Source organism: Lampetra fluviatilis, chromosome 27 (genome assembly GCF_964198595.1).
Source record: "Lampetra fluviatilis chromosome 27, kcLamFluv1.1, whole genome shotgun sequence".
Lineage (NCBI taxonomy): Eukaryota > Metazoa > Chordata > Hyperoartia > Petromyzontiformes > Petromyzontidae > Lampetra > Lampetra fluviatilis.
This window is the reverse complement of record NC_136301.1, coordinates 615,102-635,872: the sequence shown is the minus strand read 5'-3', so window position 1 is coordinate 635,872 and position 20,771 is coordinate 615,102. Positions and strand designations below refer to the sequence as shown.

Genomic DNA, 20,771 nt, shown 5'->3' with positions numbered 1-20,771 from the left:
GTCACGGGTGTTAGTGGCCGTGAGCGGGAATCGAACCCGCGTGGCAAGGGTTCGTAGCGCGAACCGCTGCCCATCGCTCCCCAAAGACAAAAGTCACCGTATAGCCTCAACATTGGTTTGGGGGCAAGTGCTGTCAGCGGCACGGCACACGAGGGGGTGGGTGACCAGTACCCCGCCCGGCCGCCTTTGTCTCACACAAGGATCCGTGTAGGCTATTCGAGGAAAGAGTGGTTGTTGTTGTTGTTTGCGAGCACCTATCAAGGCCGCTAGTAGTTTGCGTGCGAGGCAGTTGAGAGGGGCCCCTTTGCCTCCAAAGCGCTCCGTCGCCGATGCCAACACCAACGAAGATGTTGCAGCGTCGCGCAAGACACGAATTTAGGCTGAGTCGACCTAGGTGGAGGACAGCGACATCAGGCTGAAGGCAGCGGCTGTGTGTGTGCTCGGCGACTCGCTGGCTCATAAACTCCTCGCCAATATCCACAACGCTGCTTACTAACACACAGATACTCCCCACCAATACACACACACGCAGCATGCTCACGATACACAATCAGCTGCCGTGGCTCGGAGTCCAGCAGACGTCAGGCGCCACGTGTCAACACGCGCCAGCCCCCCGGGGCGATTGAGTCGAACTCAGGCCGCCGGCGTCGGGGGCTCACTGCGCTCAAACGGCGCCTCTCCTTCGATAACTGTCCGAGCGCAATTTATCAACACAACATTGTTGAAGGCCGTTTCCATTCGGCAAGTGGAATTTTTTAAATTACCCTTCTGACATTTCGAGACTGGCCTAGCCGCATTCAAGAAGAGTCTGGTTCTGGACTGCACGAGGCAGGGAGGGAGAGACAGAGAGAGAGAGAGCGGCTCTCACACTTGCTGTGGACGGACTGTGCCTCTGGGTCCGTGCCACAACACGCCGGCGATAGCAGTGACGCGCCCTGTGGCGAGTGGGTGGCTGGGTGGCTGAGCACGGCGTTACTGCCCCACGTGTCCAGTGCGGAGGTTCGGGGTGATGAGAGTTATCGTCCATCCCTCTGAAGTGGATCCTACAATGCCGTGCGTAGGTGCCCTGTGCGTGTGCACGCGCGCGCAACATCCGCGTGTCCCATCCATCCTGGGCTTGGCAGGAGAAGGCGGTAGAGCCCAAATGCGGAGTCACCATCTGTCCCATCACGCGCGGGTTCCAGTGCTGTTCTCTGGCACTGGTGGGGTTCTCCCGATGTCGTGATTTCCTCCCACAAACAATTCTTGGGATGATCGGTAACTCCTGAATATATCGTGGACCGCAGAGCTTGGGAAATTTCTGGTAGCGTCGGCTCCGAGTGGGCGCCGTGGTGGCTAGGAGATGGTAACTCCCTCGCCTGGTATGCAGGAGGTCGTGGGTTCGATCCCGACCCTCTCTGAGTCATCCCCCTTCTCTTTGAGTCGTTCTCTCTTTCTCTGAGTCGTCCTCTCTCTCTCTGAGTCCTCTCTCTCTCTGAGTCGTCCCCTCTCTCTGAGTCGTCTCCCTCTCTCTTTCTGAGTCGTCCTCTTTCTGAGTCGTCTTCTCTCTCTCTCTGAGTCATCCCCTCTCTCTGAGTCGTCTCACCCTCTCTCTCTCTCTCTGAGTCGTCCTCTCTCTCTGAGTCGTGCCCCCCCCCCTCTCTCTGAGTCGTCCCCTCTCTCTGAGTCGTCCTCTCTCTCTCTCTCTGAGTCGTCTCCTCCTCTCTCTCTGAGTCGTCCCCTCCTCTCTCTCTGGGTCGTCCCCTCCTCTTTCTCTGAGTCGTCCTCTCTCTCTCTGAGTCGTCCTCTCTCTCTCTTAGTCGTCCTCTCTCTATCTCTGAGTCGTCCTCTCTCTCTCTCTCTCTCTGAGTCGTCTCCCCCCCCTCTCTGTGCGAGATTGAGCGAGTACTGTGCGATGGGAGCGCTGTGTTCCAGTTGATGATATTTGTTGTTTTAAGGATGGTGGTCCGAAAGGGTGATATGATGGTGATGATGTTGATCTAAGTTGACTCCAGCACTGCTTTTTGTTGTTTTAAGTTGGTTGTCTTTCCCCCGAACCTCCGATTGACGAGGTTATCTACGTACGGGGCGAAAGAAGTTAAACGTACACACACACAGCGCATAGACTCAACACTGCCCATAGACAAACACGACCCATAGACGAACACTGCACCTCCGATTATCACGGTTGGCTATGTACGGCGCGAAAGAAGTTCAACGTACACACACAGACGGGGAATACTGAAGTGTTCCGACATGGGGGAGGGAGGGGGGGGGGATCGTGGCTGTGTTGAATCCGCGTTGTTGAACGTCCCTGCTGAGCCAGACGTCGCGAGTTCGACTCCCGGCCACGGCTGGGAGTCGTGGCGAGCGATGCGCGGTGCATCCGAAGCGGCCACTCATCACAAACGCGTTGCAGACGCGGCGCTACGAGACGGCGAATGGAGTTGAAACCAATTGATTGGTGATGTTGCGTTGGTGCGCGAGCTATGGAGAAGAAGGGGGCATTGCCCGAAACGTCTGATTTTAAGTCAGCAGCGTTATTGACGAACGTTGTTGAGCGCGGCGTATTATTGCTGTGTCTGTGTATAGCTGGCAGTGTCCGTACGCCAGTGCGTGTGACTGCAGGTGATCAATCAACGGTGCCAATTCCAAACACGACATCAGATGTCGAAATACAAAACACCGGAATGGTTGCTTTTGGGAGGTGGTGAGGGATGGGGGGTGCAGAGGGGGTGGGCGTGCTTGAAGGTTGTATGTATGCTGAACTTCTTTCGCACCGTACGCAGCAACTTTCTTGCTTTTCAACCTCGGGTCACTTTCACTTGCACGCTTTCTCGGGCGCCCAACACAGCAGCGGCTATGACGTCACCCAACTCACTTCACTTTCTCGAGTGACGCGGGGCTCAGGCCGGTGGTAATGAGGTGAATCCCTGGCCCCAATGACTCGCACGGCAACACGCACGCGCATCGTGCACCCGTCGAATCACCAACAGGTGACGGAGATGATCATTGGGCCTTACCTCCATGACATTGGTGAGCGTCGTTGATCCAGGGGTGAGGAAGGGGCCGCGCTCACCCCGCGAGCCCGCGGTGGTTGATGCCCGAATCCCGTGAGTTTGTCACGGGGAGTTTTCGAGAGAGGTTTTTTTGATACAGGGGGAAAAAAACACGAAGGAGACACGCCACACAGGAGTGCAACTGTGGCCATGCCACCTAAACTGTGGACCGTATATAGTAAGATCATAGAGACTCATAGAGCTACATAGAGACCCACAGAGATGCATAGAGATACGCAGAGACTCAAATACATATATAGACTCATAGAGACACGTAGAGATGCATTCATGACAAGCCACAGTAGTGCGATTTTGGCCATGCAAGAAAAACTGCAGACCGTATATACTAAACCCCATAGAGACTCATAGAGATACATATAGATACATAGAGACTCACAGAGATATATAGACTTATAGAGACACCGGGAGATACATTCATGACAAACCACTGCAGTGCAATTGTGGCTATGCAAGCCAAACTGTGGCCCACACAATAACCCACTGTGGTCTGCTATGTTCTATTCTGGAGGAGGAGGAACAGCGACACGACACGAACTCTGTCTCTCTGCTGAAGCCCTCTCCTCATGGCAGCAGCAGCAGCACCTCGACATTGGCGTCGAGCTCCCGAACCAAATTGTTGCCTCCAGAATCGAACATAGCCCACGAATGGACTCCACTTGTTTTAGTAACTTATTTTGCGCTTGCGTTCATTGTCGAATCTGTTGCCTCGAGAAGCCTGCAGCGTCTGCCGTAATATAACAACGACAAGCATGACCATCATCACCATCATCAACAACAACAACCGTTATCTATCCACTGCTGGATGAAGTTCTCAGGCCATCCTTGTTTCTTTTCGTCGTGAGACACAACTTTATATGTATATTTATATATACAGTAAGTCCTCGTTTAATGTGTGTTCCATGTTGTGAGAAGTGTTCCCCCATGGAACGTGCTCATTATAACGCGGAAGGCGCCTGTTATAACGCGGCACGTGCTGGTTTTAACTAGGAACGTGCACCACAATAATGTTGAAAACGCCCGTTATAACGCGGAACGTGCCCGTTATGAAGCGGAACGTGCCGTTATAGTGCAAAACGCGCCCGTTTTAACGCGGAATGTGCACCGCTGTAATGCAGAACGAGCGGTCGACAACGAGCAATTTTCTCGAGCTGTGCATCTGAGCAGGATGATACAGCATCTGAGCAGGATGATACAGTACGTGGGGCGATACAGGAACGCGGCGGCGAACCCTCAGATCCTTGCGCCGCCATCTCACTGCGAGTGCATCGTGCGACATCGCATCTCGCCAAACGTTACCGTTACATTGTTCACGGGTAAAGTTGTCTTCACTTAACGCGTCGACTTCCGCGTCAGACGAGGACTCGCTGTTTATCTCGGGCGCACTCACGTGAGCTGTCCTCATACCTCCCTCCCGTCTTGGACGCGCGTTCTATTTCTTGGCTGCCATTCACGTGTTAGTCTGGACCACGTGATAGTCTGGACCACGTGCTAGTCTGCACCACGTGTTAGTCTCTACCACGTGATAGTCTGTACCACGTGTCAGTCTGGACCACGTGATAGTCTCCACTACGTGTTAGTCTGGACCACGTGTCCTCCTCCATGCCCAAGCCCACTTGCTTGTATATATATAACAGGCGATGGCGATGTGCCCACTACCTTGCTACATTTTCTCCAATAATGATTGGATGATAATCGATGCGTTCTCCCTGCTTTCCTTCCTTCTGTCTCTCAACGCAATCGCCACCACCGTCCACATCCCCAGTGTTGTCCATTGTCTGTGGGCAATGTTCATGTCATCTGAGCCGAATGTCACAGCGGGGTAATACGCACCCCGTCCAAACAGATTATCGTCTCTGGCTACACCCGAATCCTCTTTCATTACCTAATACGTGTACATTGTTCCCCCCTCCTCCCCCACCACCCCTCACCAAGCACTCCAATCTGCTTTCGCTCGCCACTTATCTCACGGCGTGTCCCCCGTCTACAGTGCAACCTCGGTGCACATTTCGGCGTTCACATTTCGGCGTTCGCTAATTTGTCGGCACTTCAGCGAGCGAGTGAGAGTCGCTGTCGCTGACACGTGACTCGGCACCCTTCCCCACAGGTGCTTGAGATTGACCCACCACACACGGCGCCTGTCTCAGGCCGAGCTCACCTTTTTGGGCAGTCCCTGGGGTCGTTTTCGATACAAGTTGCCGCTAAAGGAATCCGTGGCCGGGAATCGAACTCAGGGTTCGCGTTTATCACCGTACCAACAAAAAACAAAGACAAAGATCACCCGTACAAATTTAAATAGAGCGTTGGGGCAGGTGCTATTCGCGAGGAGCACCAGTTAAGTGAGAACTTACCATCGTTACTGTCCATTAGCATACGAGGTGGGGAAGGAGGGGGGTGGGGCGGAGGGTGTAACAGCTGGTCACGTGCATTTCACCTCGTGGTACAAAGCCCAATCAGTGACCAACCGCGTGCACCGGCAGAATCCAAAACGACCGCGCCTGGAGAGCAGAGGGAGGGAGACGTGTCGGTGAACCTTCTCGCACGTGGTCTGCAGGCGAGAGCGCCGTCTGTTGGGTGACACAGGTCAAAGCGCACCCAATTATCCGTCTCCCCACGTCGATTTGGCGCCAGATCACCGCCTGTCTCTGCGGTTCCTTCTCCTCCTCGCCTCTGAGTCGTCCTCTTTCTCTCTCTCTTTAGGAGCGAGCCAATTGTGCTGTGCGCGGAAGTGGCGGTGGCGCGTTAGACGTTGAAACCGTCACATATTACAGTGTAGTAGTCAAACTAATTACTGATCAAGCGTCTCACAGAGGAGCAACTTGGCCTGACGGGGCCTATATAGTGCGAGCGTCCCATTTTCGATTTGGAGCAAATTCTGAGCGATTACCGACTTGTCAATTTCCACTGGAATCACAATCCACGTCTGACTTAGTGGGGGGTCAATTGCATGCGAAATGTGGGGAGCGTCCGCGCTGCGCTGCGCTAAGAAACCCCGCGACCCGGGTTCGATTCCCGCTCACGGCCAACACCCAGTGACGATTATACGAACCGGTCCTGGGCCGCCCTTAGGTCGACTCAGCCTCAAATAAGTACCCGGTGTGATGTGTAAAGATCGCCACGAGGGAGACAAAGGCGGACGGGCATGGTGCTGGCCACCCACCCCCTTGTGTGCCGTGCCGGCCTTCATAGGTGCTCGCTAACAGCACTTGCCCCTAACAGTGTTAAGGGCTTTCGGGATGTCTTTGTCTTTCTTTGTTAAACGTTGTTGCAATTCACGGCCGTGTACGCATTTGCCCCATGGACACAGATTCCAATCGAGAACGGACCCAGTCTCGTGGACATCCGATCGCCTTCTTCTTCGTGAGCAGGCAGCCGCATGCAATTCAATCGCTACCAACGTTGCCCACTCGAGCGCAATCGCCTCCCTCCGGGAGATTGCGCGGCGGTGAGCATGGCCAAGGCATCGCGTGGAATTGCCGGGCGTGTTGAGTCACCACGCGTGCTATCTTGCGAAATGTAATCAGCAGCGATTGCTCGCTTTGTCCACTCATTACGTGTGTCCGTGTATGTCTGTGCTGTTGCAGTCTGCCTGTGTGTCTGTTGTTGCTGTTGTAAGGGGCGGTAGTGTAGCGGTTAGCGCTACACTGCGCTACGAACCCAGCTACCAGAATTCGATTCCAGCTCACGGCTTAAACCGGTGACGATTATCTGAGCCGGTCCTGGGCATCCCCTAGCCCTAGGTCGACTCAGCCTCAAACCAGTACCTTTGTGCGGTGTGCAAACATCGCCACCTACCCACTGGTGTGCCATGCCGGCCTTCATAGGCGCTCGCTAAACAGCACTTGCCCCAACAGACAAATTCCATTGCATAATCAGAACGACGTGAACAAGTGCGCAGATACGTCTGTATGACGACGCGCGTAGCTTGAGAGTTCAGCAGAGCCACGCGTTTGACGCGGCAGATGCGTGCCTGAAACGTGCCGCGTTTAGCGACGACATGTTTTTAACGCGCTGCGTGAACACGCGTTAAGCGAGGACTGCAGTACACCGAGACAAAGGGAAGCACGTGGGTCGCGGGCCCAACGCGCCTTACAGGGCACCGCTTTGGCCACCAATAGGAGGGAAAGTGGGCTGCCTGGGCAGTCGCGTGAACACACACACACACACGTGGGTTCTATTACAGAGCAGTCGGTGGTGGGGGGGGGTCAGTGCAGTGTGGGGGGAGGGGCGCGCTGCCTACCCCCACCACTATCCACCCCTCGCCACTTACGTGAGCGGTGCCTCTGCAGGTCACGGCGGATTTCGTGGTCACGGTAGTTTGTTAATTGATTAACAATTACTTAATGAATTTCAAAATGTTACGCAGCGTTTGCATGCCGGAGCTTGCAGAGTTCGCCGCCGCTTCACCGAGGGTTCGATGGGGGGGGGTGGTCAGTGCCGGGTGAAGTGAGCGCGGGGCCTGTAGCATGTGATGTTATAAAGGGGCCCTAAATTAAAAAAAAACACACAAATATTAAAACACAAATGTTTAACTTGCATAGTAAAGTAACTGTATATTTTCATTTACTATACAGCCAGATAATACGACAAATCGCTAACCTTAAACACCCAGTCGTTCATAAAAGTAGAAGACAGTATAGTACTATAGTAATAGAGCAAGTGCAGAATCACTGAACCGGAATTGATAGCTTGAAAGCATTTAACGCGGGGCCCTTCAAAGTGCGGGGCCCGTAGCTACTACACATGTGTAGCTACATATGTAGTAGTTACATGTGTAGTAGCTACATATGTAGTAGTTACATGTGTAGTAGCTACATATGTAGTAGTTACATGTGAAGTAGCTACACATGTAGTTACATGTGTAGTAGCTACATATGTAGTAGCTACATATGTAGTAGTTACATGTGTAGTAGTTACATGTGTAGCTCCTTGTGCTACGAGGATAATCCGGCACTGGGATGTGAGTATCAGTTCAGCGTTCTTCGGCTGTCCGATATCTTTACCCAGAGGGCCTCTGTGTTTAATAGACGACGTTTCGGACAATGCCCCTTCTTATCTTTGCGTGGTATGAAAAAAATGGTCCAAACGTCGCCGAGTATATGTATGTTTAGTCTAATACCACGTGGTGTTAGTGTCGAATGCGTTTTGTGTTTATTGATATATCGGAGGCAATGTTTGTTTAAAACGTGATGTATATTTATTTGTTTAAGACAGCTACGATCCCCCTGTGAGCGAAGACACCTTGACTGTAGCACCACTCTGCCAAATAGGGGGTGGGTGGGCCAACACCACGCCCGGCCGCCTTTGTCTCCTCTGTCACGATGTTTACACGCATCGTGCCAGGCACACATGCTCATGTAAGGCTGAGCCCACCTAGTCGAGGCCCAAGGACCGATCCAGATAATCGGGACCGCAGCTCGGCACGCTAACCATTCGACCACCGCTCTCCACAAAGGCAAAGATCCCCGAATAGCCTTAACAAACAGTTGGGGCAAGTGCTGTTAGCGAGTCGCACCTATGGGCCTTACCAGGTAAGGTCCACTGAGCTACAGAGCTCTTTTTCAGAAGCGACCTGGCTACAAATGATAACTTAACGAAGTGGCTTATCACGTGGAAATGTATGGCAGACAAACACTCTGAATGCGCGATTCTAAATGTGGAGTAGAACAATCGGAGGACCCGGAGAACAATCCACGCAACCACGGGGAGAGAGAGAGACACCCAAACTCCAAATAGACAGCAGCAGGCGCCATGGTAGGGATCGAACCCACGACCTCCTGCATATCAGGCGAGGGAGTTCACATCTCATAGCCACCACGCCTCGCTTGGGACCGCACTTTTCCAGGACGGGTGGCCGTAGATAGTACTGAAGCTAGTACTGTAGATAGTACTGTAGATAGTACTGTAGATAGTTCTGTAGATAGTACTGTAGATAGTTCTGTAGATAGTATTGGATCGCAGGGAGCAGCGTGGAATCCGTGCGAGGCACGCTGGCAGGCAGTGGTGGAAATGTCTCGGGACGCCGTGGGGGGTGAGTGGACATTTGAACCCCCGACTGCGTTCCGACAGGAATCAAGCATTCATCTTTTTAAGTATTATTATTACGTGTTTTTTTCCATCTCTCTAACTTTCCACCTACTTAGAATGTTTCCATACGCGAGTATGAACTCTTCTGTGTTCGGACTGAAATGCCCTGCCAATTAGTTACATCAATATAAACAGTATATAGCTGGGTTGGCTACGTACGGTGCGAAAGAAGTTCAAAATGCCATAACAAATTAATCACCTCTAAAACGTGGATTTTCTATTTCTGTGCCCTATAAAAAATAACACCATGGTTTTTCTCGATGTATGCCCTATAAAATAACATCATGGCTTTTCTCTATATAGGCCGGATAAAATAACACCATGGCTTTTCACTTTTGGGGGTCATTCGACCCCTGCAATGAAACATTTTTCGCACCACGTGCAAGTCCCCCGAGTGATGTCATTCCATTTCCACCCCTGCCTGGAGGTAGCCGATTACGATCGCGACCACTCCAGCCTGCGTGCGCGAGACGTCATCTCATCGCTGACGGGAAGTCTGAGCCTTGCTTGGCGTTACCGTCGCTTCTTCGCACGGGTTGGCTACGTACGGCGCGATAGAAGTTCAACGTACACTGTGCCGTGCCAGGCTCGCCATCCAGCGGTGAAGTGGGGACGACTTGGTCCGTCCTCTGGTCTCGATGGAGCAAGCTACCGCGGGCTCGATTTACAAGAACGCAGATCACTCGGCGGCCAGCTACTAGAAGACTTGGACATTCAACTAAAACAATATTTTTATTTTTTATTTTACCATCTAAGACCCACTGAGATATATACTGTAGCTCTGTTACGGAAGCGACCTGGCCGCAAATAATGAACAGCTCAGCACCCTATGACGTGGAAATGTAAAGCAGCCAAACACTCTGAACGCGTGATGTTGATTCTAAGTGTCGAGAGGAAACTGCAGAGGGCCCGGAGAAAAACCCACGTGACCACGGGGAGAGAGACACCGCAAACTCCAAATATACTGCAGCAGGCGTCGTCAGGGTCAGGATCGAATCCACGACCTCCTGTATACAGGCGAGGTAGTCAAAATCTCTTAGCCACCAAGCGACGGAAGCGCCGCCGCTGTCGCCGCGGGACGCCGCGCGGCTCCGTGGTGCCGGGGCTCGACACCGAGCGGCGCGCTCGGCCACGTGGGGCGACCCCGGCACGCCACGGGGCGACCCCGGCACGCCACGGGGTCGCCCCGTGCGGCAGAGACGCCCGCGACTCAGCGCCCAGCCGCCCGGACCCCCTGCTGCCCCTGTAGGGAGCCTGCACCCACACACCCCCACCCTTACCCCACACCCTTACAACCACACCCTTACCTCCACACCCCCACCCTTCTCCCTACACCCACCCTTACCTCCACACCCCCACCCTTACCCCCACACCCCACCCTTACCCCATACCCTTACACCCTTACCTCCACACCCTGACCCCCACACCCTTACCCCCACACCCCCACCCTTACCCACACCCCAAGCCCGCCCACCCCGCCCCCCACTTCTCGTTAGGGCATTGCGGTGCCGAGATGTTAACTACCTCGCCTGGTCTACAGGAGGTCGTGGGTTCGATCCCGACCCTGACGCCTGCTGTTGCTGTATATTTGGAGTGTGTGTGTACTCTCTCTTTCATCATCATCATCATCACTGTGACTAGGATATGTTAATTACCTCGCCTGCTATACAGGAGATCGTGGGTTCGATCCCGACCCTGACGCCTGCTGCTGCTGTATATTTGGAGTGTGTGTGTACTTCTCTCTCTCCCAGTGGTCGCGTGGATTCGTCCTCCGTTTTCTCCAGTTTTTACTTCCACATGTATTATCAGCATCGCGCGTCTAGAGTGTTTGGTTGCTGTAGATTCCCACGCGGTGATGACGAGCCACTTCGTTGAGCTGTCATTTGTGGCCACGTCGCTTCTTCAAAAGAGCTGCATCGCTCTGTGGGCTTTACCTGGTTATATAAAACGAGTCGTCGTAGTAACGTTTTTAACCCGCCCCTACTGGACATATGTGAAAAATAGCTTTATAGCTCATCGGATTCCTCCTGCAGTATAAATAATCATATTCTGAACTCCGCAACCTCCCCAGGAGACACTGGGCTATTGCACTCTAGGCGGATTGCCAGTCGGTAGTCGTGGTGGCTTTGCCAGTTGGTTACTTTTCTGCCATGTCGGTTAACAGATTCGTAATTGATACATTTTTCAGAGTGGTGGGGTAGGGGGTCAGATTGTGTGAGTACAATGTATGTGTTGTACACCCTCCTCCACCCGACACAGACAAATTGATGGAGTTGTCTCCAGAGCGCGCCTCTACACAGAGAGAGAGAGTGTGCATCTACAGTGTATTTGGCCTACTCCTCCACGCTGGCCAGACGTATAGCCGGAAGAGGTGGGAGTGGTCCACGAGCACTGTACCCCACCACACGTGGCCTGCCGACCAACTGCCCGTGGCTGTGTCCACCTCTTCGGCTTGGTGCACAGAGGTTGGGGGTGAGGGGGGAGTCGGAGAATCGAAGAAACGTGGCAGTCGTGCGAGATCGAACTGGACGACGGCTGCAGTGCAAGCCCGATGGACTTCTTCTTTCGTATGGGGTAATAGCAGAAGATTAAACATTGTATGTTAGATGTTGTTATCCAGTCATTCGTCTGTTCAGAAGCAGAGCGGATCGCGTGTTTACGATGCGGTCGACGGCTTCGGGATTCGTGGCCGCACTCTCGCAGGCCGCCGAATCTTTGACGGCGCCATTCGTGACGTCGTGTGACGGCATCGGCCACGTGGTCTCGATTCGGTTTGATGGTCGACAATTGGCGGCGTGGAAGGTTGAACCCGCGGAGGTTCGAGCGGCAGGGTGGCCGCACGAGACGTTGACTCTCTCGCTTTCCTCTCTCGCCTTTCAAGTCCAATGTACGAACCATCACCACCTCGGTGCATATCGATAACAATGTCAATAATGATTGTAATCGACCTGGTGGCGATGTGGCACCGTGTAGGATGCTGCTGCTGATGAGTTACAATTGTGACGAAGCTCACAGTCGGAGGAAGGTCGCCGGTTGAATCTCGTTTGGGGCCTTGACTCGGATCAACATCTGTTAGGGGTCAAGGGAATCAATCGGCTTGCCACGGCTGTCTGACAAGTTAAGAGTCCTGTCTTCATTAAAATCCCGGCCCCCGTCATAGAAACATGGAATTGCCATGGCCAACGATAGCGTAGCAGCGTCCAAACGCTCTATATTGATTAGAGAGAGGCTTTGACTCACATCAGCAACATATAACGAGATTCCCAGCATGCTGTGCATGCCGAGATGACGCCACTATCATATTCTGCACACACAAGACACAGACAAAGATACCCCGTATATCCTTAACAGACTGTTGGGGCAAGTGCTGTTAACGAGTACCTATGAAGGCCGGCACGGAATACGAGGGGGTGGTTGGCCAGCACAACGCCCGGCCGCCTTTGTCTCCCTAGTGCACACACACACACCCTTCCCCATGATGACCACCCCCTCGGCCCCCTCTCACCCTCCTATTGCGAGCCGGTGGTGTGAGGCTGGGTGGCGATGCGCGTTACAGGCAAGTGAGAGAGAGAGAGACAGGCAGAGAGACAGGCAGGCAAGGGCGAGACACACACTCACACACACACACGCAGATATTGGGCAGACGAGTCTATGCAAATAATGAGAAGTTTTTGGGCTCAAAAGAAAAGCGTGGAATGGCAATTCCCTTGTGATGTTTCTACGGGTCTCTGTGTGAGTCTACGGGTATCTGTGTAAGTCTGTGGGTCTCTATACGAGTCTATGGATATATGTGTCAGTATGTGGGTCTTTGTATGAGTTTATGGGTCTCTGTGTGAGTCTATGGGTTTTTGTATAAGTCTATGGATCTTTGTGTGAGTCTATGGGTCTCTGCGAGTCTATGGGTCTCTGAATCGGGACGACTGCCCCGGGCCCCGCGTTTTGGGGGGGGGGGCGCGCTTTAGCGTCACGGTGTCAGCTGCCCCGCACCCCCCTATACGACAGCACAGGGAGTCGCGAGTGGGTAGAGCAAGACGGAACGCGGGATTGAGAAAGGATCGCAGGACCGGACATCAGTCGGGGTGATAGAGACGCAGGGAGCGGTAGAGCCCCAGCGAGAGAGGGCATTAAAGGGTGAGGAAGCAAGATGAGACGAGAGAGGGAGAGAAAGAGAGAGAGAGTGGGGGAGGGAGGGAGGGGGTGTCGAACAGGAGGTGGATATCGCGTGGTATCGAGGAAGGGAATTGGTAAACAGATACGGGGAGATGAACATCAGCGCACTACCAGGTGCCGTCTGAGATGTAACACGGGGACGAGATGATTATATGATATGAGAGAGAGGTGGGGGGGGGGAGACATGGATGTCTGACTGATAGAGGGAGTGAATGTGAGAGAGAGTGAGAGGTTAAGTGGGAGAAGGAGCGCACCCTGTGAATTCATTGGCATTGGTACTCGTCAGTCCGGGACCGCGCGGTTCTCTGCCGTGATTCCGAGCCTTGAGAAGTCCGCCACGAGGCACAGAGAACGCGTGATGGCGACAGCGCGCGGAGGAGCAGGTTGTGAACAGAAGGGGACGAGGGAGAAGAGAAGGAGCGGGCAAGCGAGTTGGGGGTCTCATTGACGTGGGGAGAGAAGAGGAGGTGGAGGAGGTGCGGGATTGTTGAGTCCGAGCGGAGAGAGAAAGCGTGGGCACGAAGAACGTCGGGAAGAGAAGAGGTACGAGAAGGAGGAGGACGGTAGGGAGAGATCGATGAGACAGAGAGAGACAGAGAGATACAGAGAGAGACAGAGAGAGAGACAGAGAGAGAGACAAAGAAACAGAGAGAGACAGAGAAGGTAAGAGACGCTAGGGACACGTGGTGGTTTTGACGGCACCGGCGCGGAGCGGTGGCAGAGCGGTTAGCGCTCACCGCTGAGAGTTCGATCCCCAGCCACGGCGAAATCACGCGGCGAGTGACATCTGAATCGGTTCCCGACATCACCGCATTCCACCGAATCCGCATTGAACGCTGCGAGTGAAGTATGGTTAAGCAACCCACGTGACCGACACGGTATGAAATCGGACTTTCATCCAGCAGTGCATTGATAAATGGCAGTCGATTCGTGTTGTTCCTATTGATTATATATTTAGGGTTGCTTGGGGAGTTACGGTCACTCAGAGCGATGCACACACGTGGTCCCTGGCACGGGCAGATGCACGCGAGTAGGTACGTGCACAGGTGTGAACACACGCGCGCACACCTATGCACAGGTGTGCACACACGTGCAACAGGCACACAGGTGTGAACACACGCGCACACAGGTGTGCACACACGCGCGCGCCGCTGTATCCGTGAGCACGTGTCATCCCCTGGCGCGCTATTCAGGGCTGCGAGGCGGCCACGAGATTGCAGCACAGCAACGTGGACGAAGCTCGATTGACCCGGAGTAGGATTCCGTGAGCGATGTTGGTGGTTCGGCTCGTTTGCTTGTGGAGGGGCCTCAGCTCCCCCCAACCCCTTACAGCAGCCCCTGCTAAATGCTTCAAGTACAATTCGCAGAATGGGGGGTGGGGGGGGAGTTAGAGCAGAATCCACGGGAGACGAACGCAGATCAATCCGTTACTCGCTCTTTTCGGCGTCCAACAACGACGCCCGTTTAGAGTTTGGTGGAACCAAGGAGATGGTCTGGGGCCATCAGTCCCTCGGCCCTTTCAAGGACCCCCCCCCCTCGGATCTGGCTCACACCGCCCGCCGCCCTCTAGCATCTCTATAACAACCGCCTTGCTTCTCACTACACACGGCCTCCCCCATCCCTGACGCGAGTCTAAAATAAACAGCGAGCGGCCGCTGTGGGTCGGTGTCTGTCCGCACGCGGACATCAGCACCGAGCCACGCGGCACGCCGGTGAACCTCACGCAACATCACACCACCACTACCACTACCACCACCACTAACACCACCACTACCACCACCACTACCACCACCACTACCATCACCACTACCACCACCACTACCATCACCACCACCACTACCACCACCACCACCACTACCACCACCACTACCATCACCACTACCACCACCACTACCATCACCACCACCACTACCACCACCACTACTACCACTACCACCACCACTACCACCACCACTACCATCACCACCACCACTACCACCATCATCACCACTACCACCACCACTACCACCACCACTACCACCACCATGTGTGTATAATAGGCGCTCGCTAACCAGCGCCGTTGTGGGCAGCCGACAGGGCTACAAACAGCGGGGGGGGGGGTCTTTGTGCGTCCACAGGCGCCATGCCACGTGGCCAGTGCCGCGACGGATCGCTCTGCCCCCCCCCCCAGCGCCTCGTCCCCCTCCCCTCCCCCCTCTTCCTCACTTCCCCCTCCCCTCCCCCCTCTTCCTTCCTCACTTCCCCCTCCCCTCCTGAGGGAGGGCCGGCGGGCGGTTCAAAGCCAGACAAGTGCTCTAAGGCGCGCTGAGCTTCCCTTTGGTATAATAAATAAATAATGTCAACTGTTAGCACAGCATCGCGTCGTACAGGACTCGCTGTCGCACAGAGACAGAGACGGGGGGGGGGCGACTCAGCGTCGCCAGGAAGAGGAACCGCAGACGAGCAGGAAGGCGGCAGCGGCCGCGCGGTGAGATGCCCAAGCTCTGTGATCCCCGGTATATTAAGGTCTTATCGGTACACTTTAACTGCACTGACTATACATTAACTAGTTTTTTTTATTTTACCAGGTAAGGCCCATTGAGCTATGTAGCCCTTTTTTTAGCAGCGACCTGGCCACAAATGATAGTTCAACGAAGTGGCCTATCACGTGGGAATGTATTACAGCAGACATACCACAAGCGGGTGGGAGAGAGACACGCCAACTCCAAATACACCGCAGCAGGCGTCAGGGTCGGGATCGAGCCCACGCCCTCCTGCACACCAGGCGAGGGAGTTAACATCCCACGACCATTCCACAAAGTGCTTGCCACGAATGAACCACAACACCTTGCTGGGCTCATCAAGGAGCATCAACCATCATCACGCGAACTCCGCTCGTCCTCGCTGCGACGTGAAGTTCACCATCAAACAAAGACGGCCGTCACTGCATCGCGTGCCTTCAGATGCCTTTCTGTTGCCGTCTGGAACGTTCCTGCTTCCCATATCAGGAAGCCGCCGGAGCTAAGCCCTTTGACTCATTTCTTGAGAACTGCCTTTTGCGTTTATATTATTGTCCTTCCCCCGCACCTACGACTAGCACGGGTGGCTACGTACGGTGCGAAAGAAGTTCAACGTCCATGGATGTGTGCAGCACTGCGGGTGAGTGACCGCAGCGTGCAGGAGCGAGTGGCGTCGCTGCGTCAGCGGCAGCTCGACACCGGTGAGCACGGTCGCGCTCTGGGCTCCGAGTCGCACGTCGTGTGCGTCGGTGTGACGAATGGCACCGTCTGCCCTAACGGAAGACGGCAACCCACGCAACAACAATCTGTATATATAAAACAAGTTCATGTTTGTGTGCGGGGAGACGGATATATTCAGGAGACATTCTCCACAACGACGGCGGTGACGAGGTTGAGGCGTTGATTCGATAAGCGATGTCTGTCCCTCTGCTGTTGAGACACCGAGTGTGGAAACCGGCCCAGAGTTTTATGTTTTGCGTTGCCCGCGTGCCTTGAAATTAACGCCGATGAAAGTTCGCGCTCCCAGAAGGCCGTGCGGATTACGGACTCGCACAATGCCGTGTTGTTGAGAACATCCACAACGGCGTTAAGGGTTATTATGATTATTGTTATTGAGCTACAAGATGAGAGTCGCGATCTGGGGGCGGAACCGGGGCTCGGCGGTCGATTTCCTTCTCACGATTTTTAATTCGCGTTCATTGCAGCCTCGCGTCTGTCACACGAGACGCGCCTCCACCACACGAGGGGGGGGGGGCGAGGGGGGTATCCGCCGCCCCCATCACCCTCCACGACACCTCCGCGCCAACGCATCCAATGTCACATCGCCTCTTGCCAATTTGACGCACGCCTGTCTCTCGCTCACGTGTATAAATACGAGCGGCCATTAATGCTTGGCACGCGTCTCCTCCAACTCTCCTCGTTGGAGCGGCGAACGTCCGGCCGGAAAGAGTTTACTGACGAATCGGCCCCCTCCGCGGAGGAGGAGCCGCCTCCCCCTCGGATTTTGGACGACCCCTGGAGTCGGCCGCGACACCCGGCACACAAATGTCAACGAAAGCGAAGAGACAACCCAGGGGTCAACAGAGCCCGCAGCAGATATTCTCACCTGTCGTACTCCACGTGTGTGTATGTATGTTGAACTTTTTTCGCACCGTACGTAGCCAACGGCGCTAATCTGGGCAACAAACTGGACGCAATTTGTTTTTTTAAAGAAATGAGTTTGCAAAGTAGAATAAGTTGTACACCTGTGCACACGTGTGTGCGCCTGTGTTGTGAGACTGTTTTCACGCGTGTGTGACTTCCTGACGTGTGCAAGTACTCTCACCTGTGCATGCACGACTGCACACAGGTGTGCGTTTGTGTGTCTGTGTCATACGACTGTCTTCGTGTGTGTGTGAGTGACATACACAGAGAGAGAATCGCTCCATTTACAACCCCGGGTCATGCAATCTCTCTCGTTTATGTTGCAGGGTGCATTGGAGACAACATCCTGTCCCAATCAACTTCTCACCGCAACGACCTCGAGATCGTCCCAGCGACAGAAAGAGACACTCACACAAACACTCACACACACACTCACTCACACTCACTCTCACACACTCACTCACACACACACAAAGACTCACACACAGAGGGGGTGGGGGGCTGGCCGCGGTGGGGGAGGAGGGGGGGGAGACGGAGGCTGCCACAGACGAAGACGTCTCATGTCGCACGCTTGACTTCATCCACGCGTGAAGCGGCCACAGCCGCGCTCCTCCACCCTCCTTCAATGGGGTAGGAGAATTCATCATCATCACCATCACCACCATCACCACCATCACCACCATCACCATCACCACCCTCCTCCTCCTCGTCGCCGTGGCTATCGCCGCGATGGAGGTGGCGATGGTGAGCGTGCAGGACACGGGCGGAGGACTCGGCCCCTATGGGCACCGCGGCGGCGGCGGCGGAGGAGGAGGTCCCGGGGGGTCGCGAGGATTCGGCGGCTGCCGCGCCCCGCACGGCCACGCGGTGCTGACGCCGCACGCGCTCGACGTCCTGCTGCTGGACGCGGCTGCGTGCGAGCCCTACTACCAGCACTACAACAACCACCATCACCACCACCACCACCATAACAACCTGCAGCAGCAGCAACAACCGCAGCAGCAGCAGGCGCAACAACAGCACAACAATCATCACAACCACCATCACCAGCAGCATCGCGGCAGCAGCAGCAGCGGCGGCAGCAGCGGCAGCAGCTGCGGCTTCGGCGGCGGCGTCGACCCCGGCGGGTTCCCGGAGGCGGGCGAGCGGCTCACCATCAACGTGTCGGGGCTGCGCTTCGAGACGCACGCGCGCACCCTGGCGCGATTCCCGCGCACGCTGCTGGGCGACCCGCGCAAGCGAGCGCCCTACTTTGACGCGCTGCGCAACGAGTTCTTCTTCGACCGCAACCGCCAGAGCTTCGACTCCATCCTGCACTACTACCAGTCGCGCGGCCGCCTGCGCAGGCCCGCCGGCGTGCCCGTGGACGTGTTCGCCGAGGAGCTGCGCTTCTACGAGCTGGGCGACGAGGCGATGGCGCGCTACCGCGAGGACGAGGGCTGCGCGCCCGAGGAGGCCGAGCGCGTCCTGCCGCGCGCGCCCCTCGCCCGCCAGCTGTGGCTCCTCTTCGAGTACCCCGAGAGCTCGGCGCCCGCGCGCGCCATCGCCATCGTGTCGGTGGCGGTCATCGTCCTCTCCATCATCGTCTTCTGCCTCGAGACGCTGCCGCAGTTCCGAGACGAGAGGCGCGACGCCGCCGCCGCCGCCGCCGCGTACAACAACAACAATAACAACAACCAGCAGCAGCAGCAGCGCGTGCAGTCGGCCGATGTCGTGAGCAGCAACTCGCCGCCTCCAGGGTCCCCCGTGCACCCGCGCGTGCCGCCCTCGTCGCCCTCCTCCTCGCCGCTGCCTCCGAGCGTCGTGGCGGCGGCGGCTCCGCTGAGCGCCTTCACGGACCCCTTCTTCGTGGTGGAGACGGTGTGCGTCGTCTGGTTCACCCTGGAGCTCGTCGTGCGCTTCCTCGTGTGTCCCAGCAAGTCGGCCTTCTTTAAGGACGTCATGAACGTCATTGACATCGTGTCCATCCTGCCGTACTTTATCACGCTCGGCACGGAGCTCGCAGACCAGAGCGCGCATGGCGGTAGCGATGGTGGCGGTGATGGTGGCGGTGGCGGCGGTGGCGGAACCGCGCTCCCCTCCCCGTCGTCTTCCTCCTCGCCGGGCGGCCAGCACGCCATGTCGCTCGCCATCCTCAGGGTCATCCGCCTCGTGCGAGTCTTCAGGATCTTCAAGCTGTCGCGCCACTCCAAGGGGCTGCAGATCCTGGGCCAGACGCTGCGCGCCTCCATGCGCGAGCTGGGCCTGCTCATCTTCTTCCTCCTCATCGGCGTCATCCTCTTCTCGAGCGCCGTCTTCTTCGCCGAGGCGGACAGCGACGAGTCGCACTTCACCAGCATCCCCGACGCCTTCTGGTGGGCCGTGGTCACCATGACCACGGTGGGCTACGGCGACATGAGGCCCGTCACAATCGGCGGCAAGATCGTGGGCTCGCTGTGCGCCATCGCGGGCGTGCTCACCATCGCGCTGCCCGTGCCCGTGATCGTCTCCAACTTCAACTACTTCTACCACCGCGAGACGGACAACGACGACTCGGCGGTCAAAGTCCACGGCGGTGGCGGCGGTGGTAGCGGTGGTAGCGGCGGTGGCGGTGGTAGCGGTGGAGGCGGCGGAGGCTCTTTAGGTGCCGTGGGGCCGCGCTCGTCGCAGGGAAGCGGAACGCCGCGGAAGCGCCGCCCCAGCAGCGCCCAGGGCCTGGAGGCCGAGACGGACTCGAGCACGGAGTCGGGAGACCCAAACTCCTCGGGACTCGCCACTGACGACGACGACGACGCCGCCGACGGTTCGGCCCACTGCGCTCGGACGCGGCTCACCGTGAGCGTGGGGCGCTTTCCCGACGGCGGCTCGAGGAACAATAACTGCGCCCTGCTGGTGGACGGCATGGAGACGAAAGTGTGAGTCTCGCAAGGCGATGGACGAGGGAGGGGGGTGCAGGGGTATGGGGGTATTTTTCTTGTTTTAGTTTTGTATTTAAAATAAAAAAAAACTAATACGTGTCGAGGCTGACGGCGGGACAGGGCGGGGGGTTTTTTTGGGGCGAAACTCTCCGAGGGACAAGAGGAGACGTCTCCGACGGTGGGAAGGTGAACAGTGATTTGAAGATGCTGTTGCTGCTGCTGCGTTGGGGGTGGTGCCACGAACACGATTAACAACAACAACAAACTCAACACACGCGTCGTCAACGTTGGTTACATACAATATATATAATCGGCGACGTTTCGGGCAATGCACCTTCTTCATGGCACGTAAAAGGGCCATTGCTATGAATACGAGCCAGTACTCAACACTTCGCCGATAATATATAAGGTGTCTATAT

General features: G+C 55.7%; 1 protein-coding gene across 1 annotated transcript; it reads left to right on the top strand.

The window, feature by feature from the left end:
* The first annotated feature begins 17,983 nt into the window (after window positions 1–17,983).
* Window positions 17,984–20,364, top strand: LOC144942233 (potassium voltage-gated channel subfamily A member 1-like). Its single transcript, XM_078868978.1, has one exon. It carries the CDS (start codon window positions 18,185–18,187, stop codon window positions 20,351–20,353), a length of 2,169 nt encoding a protein of 722 aa, XP_078725104.1. The 5' UTR covers window positions 17,984–18,184; the 3' UTR covers window positions 20,354–20,364.
* Window positions 20,365–20,771: the final 407 nt, after the last annotated feature.

Bases quoted from the DNA above. Each gene is read 5' to 3' on its own strand.
- LOC144942233 (XM_078868978.1), top strand. From the start codon at position 18,185: ATGGAGGTGGCGATGGTGAGCGTGCAGGACACGGGCGGAGGACTCGGC.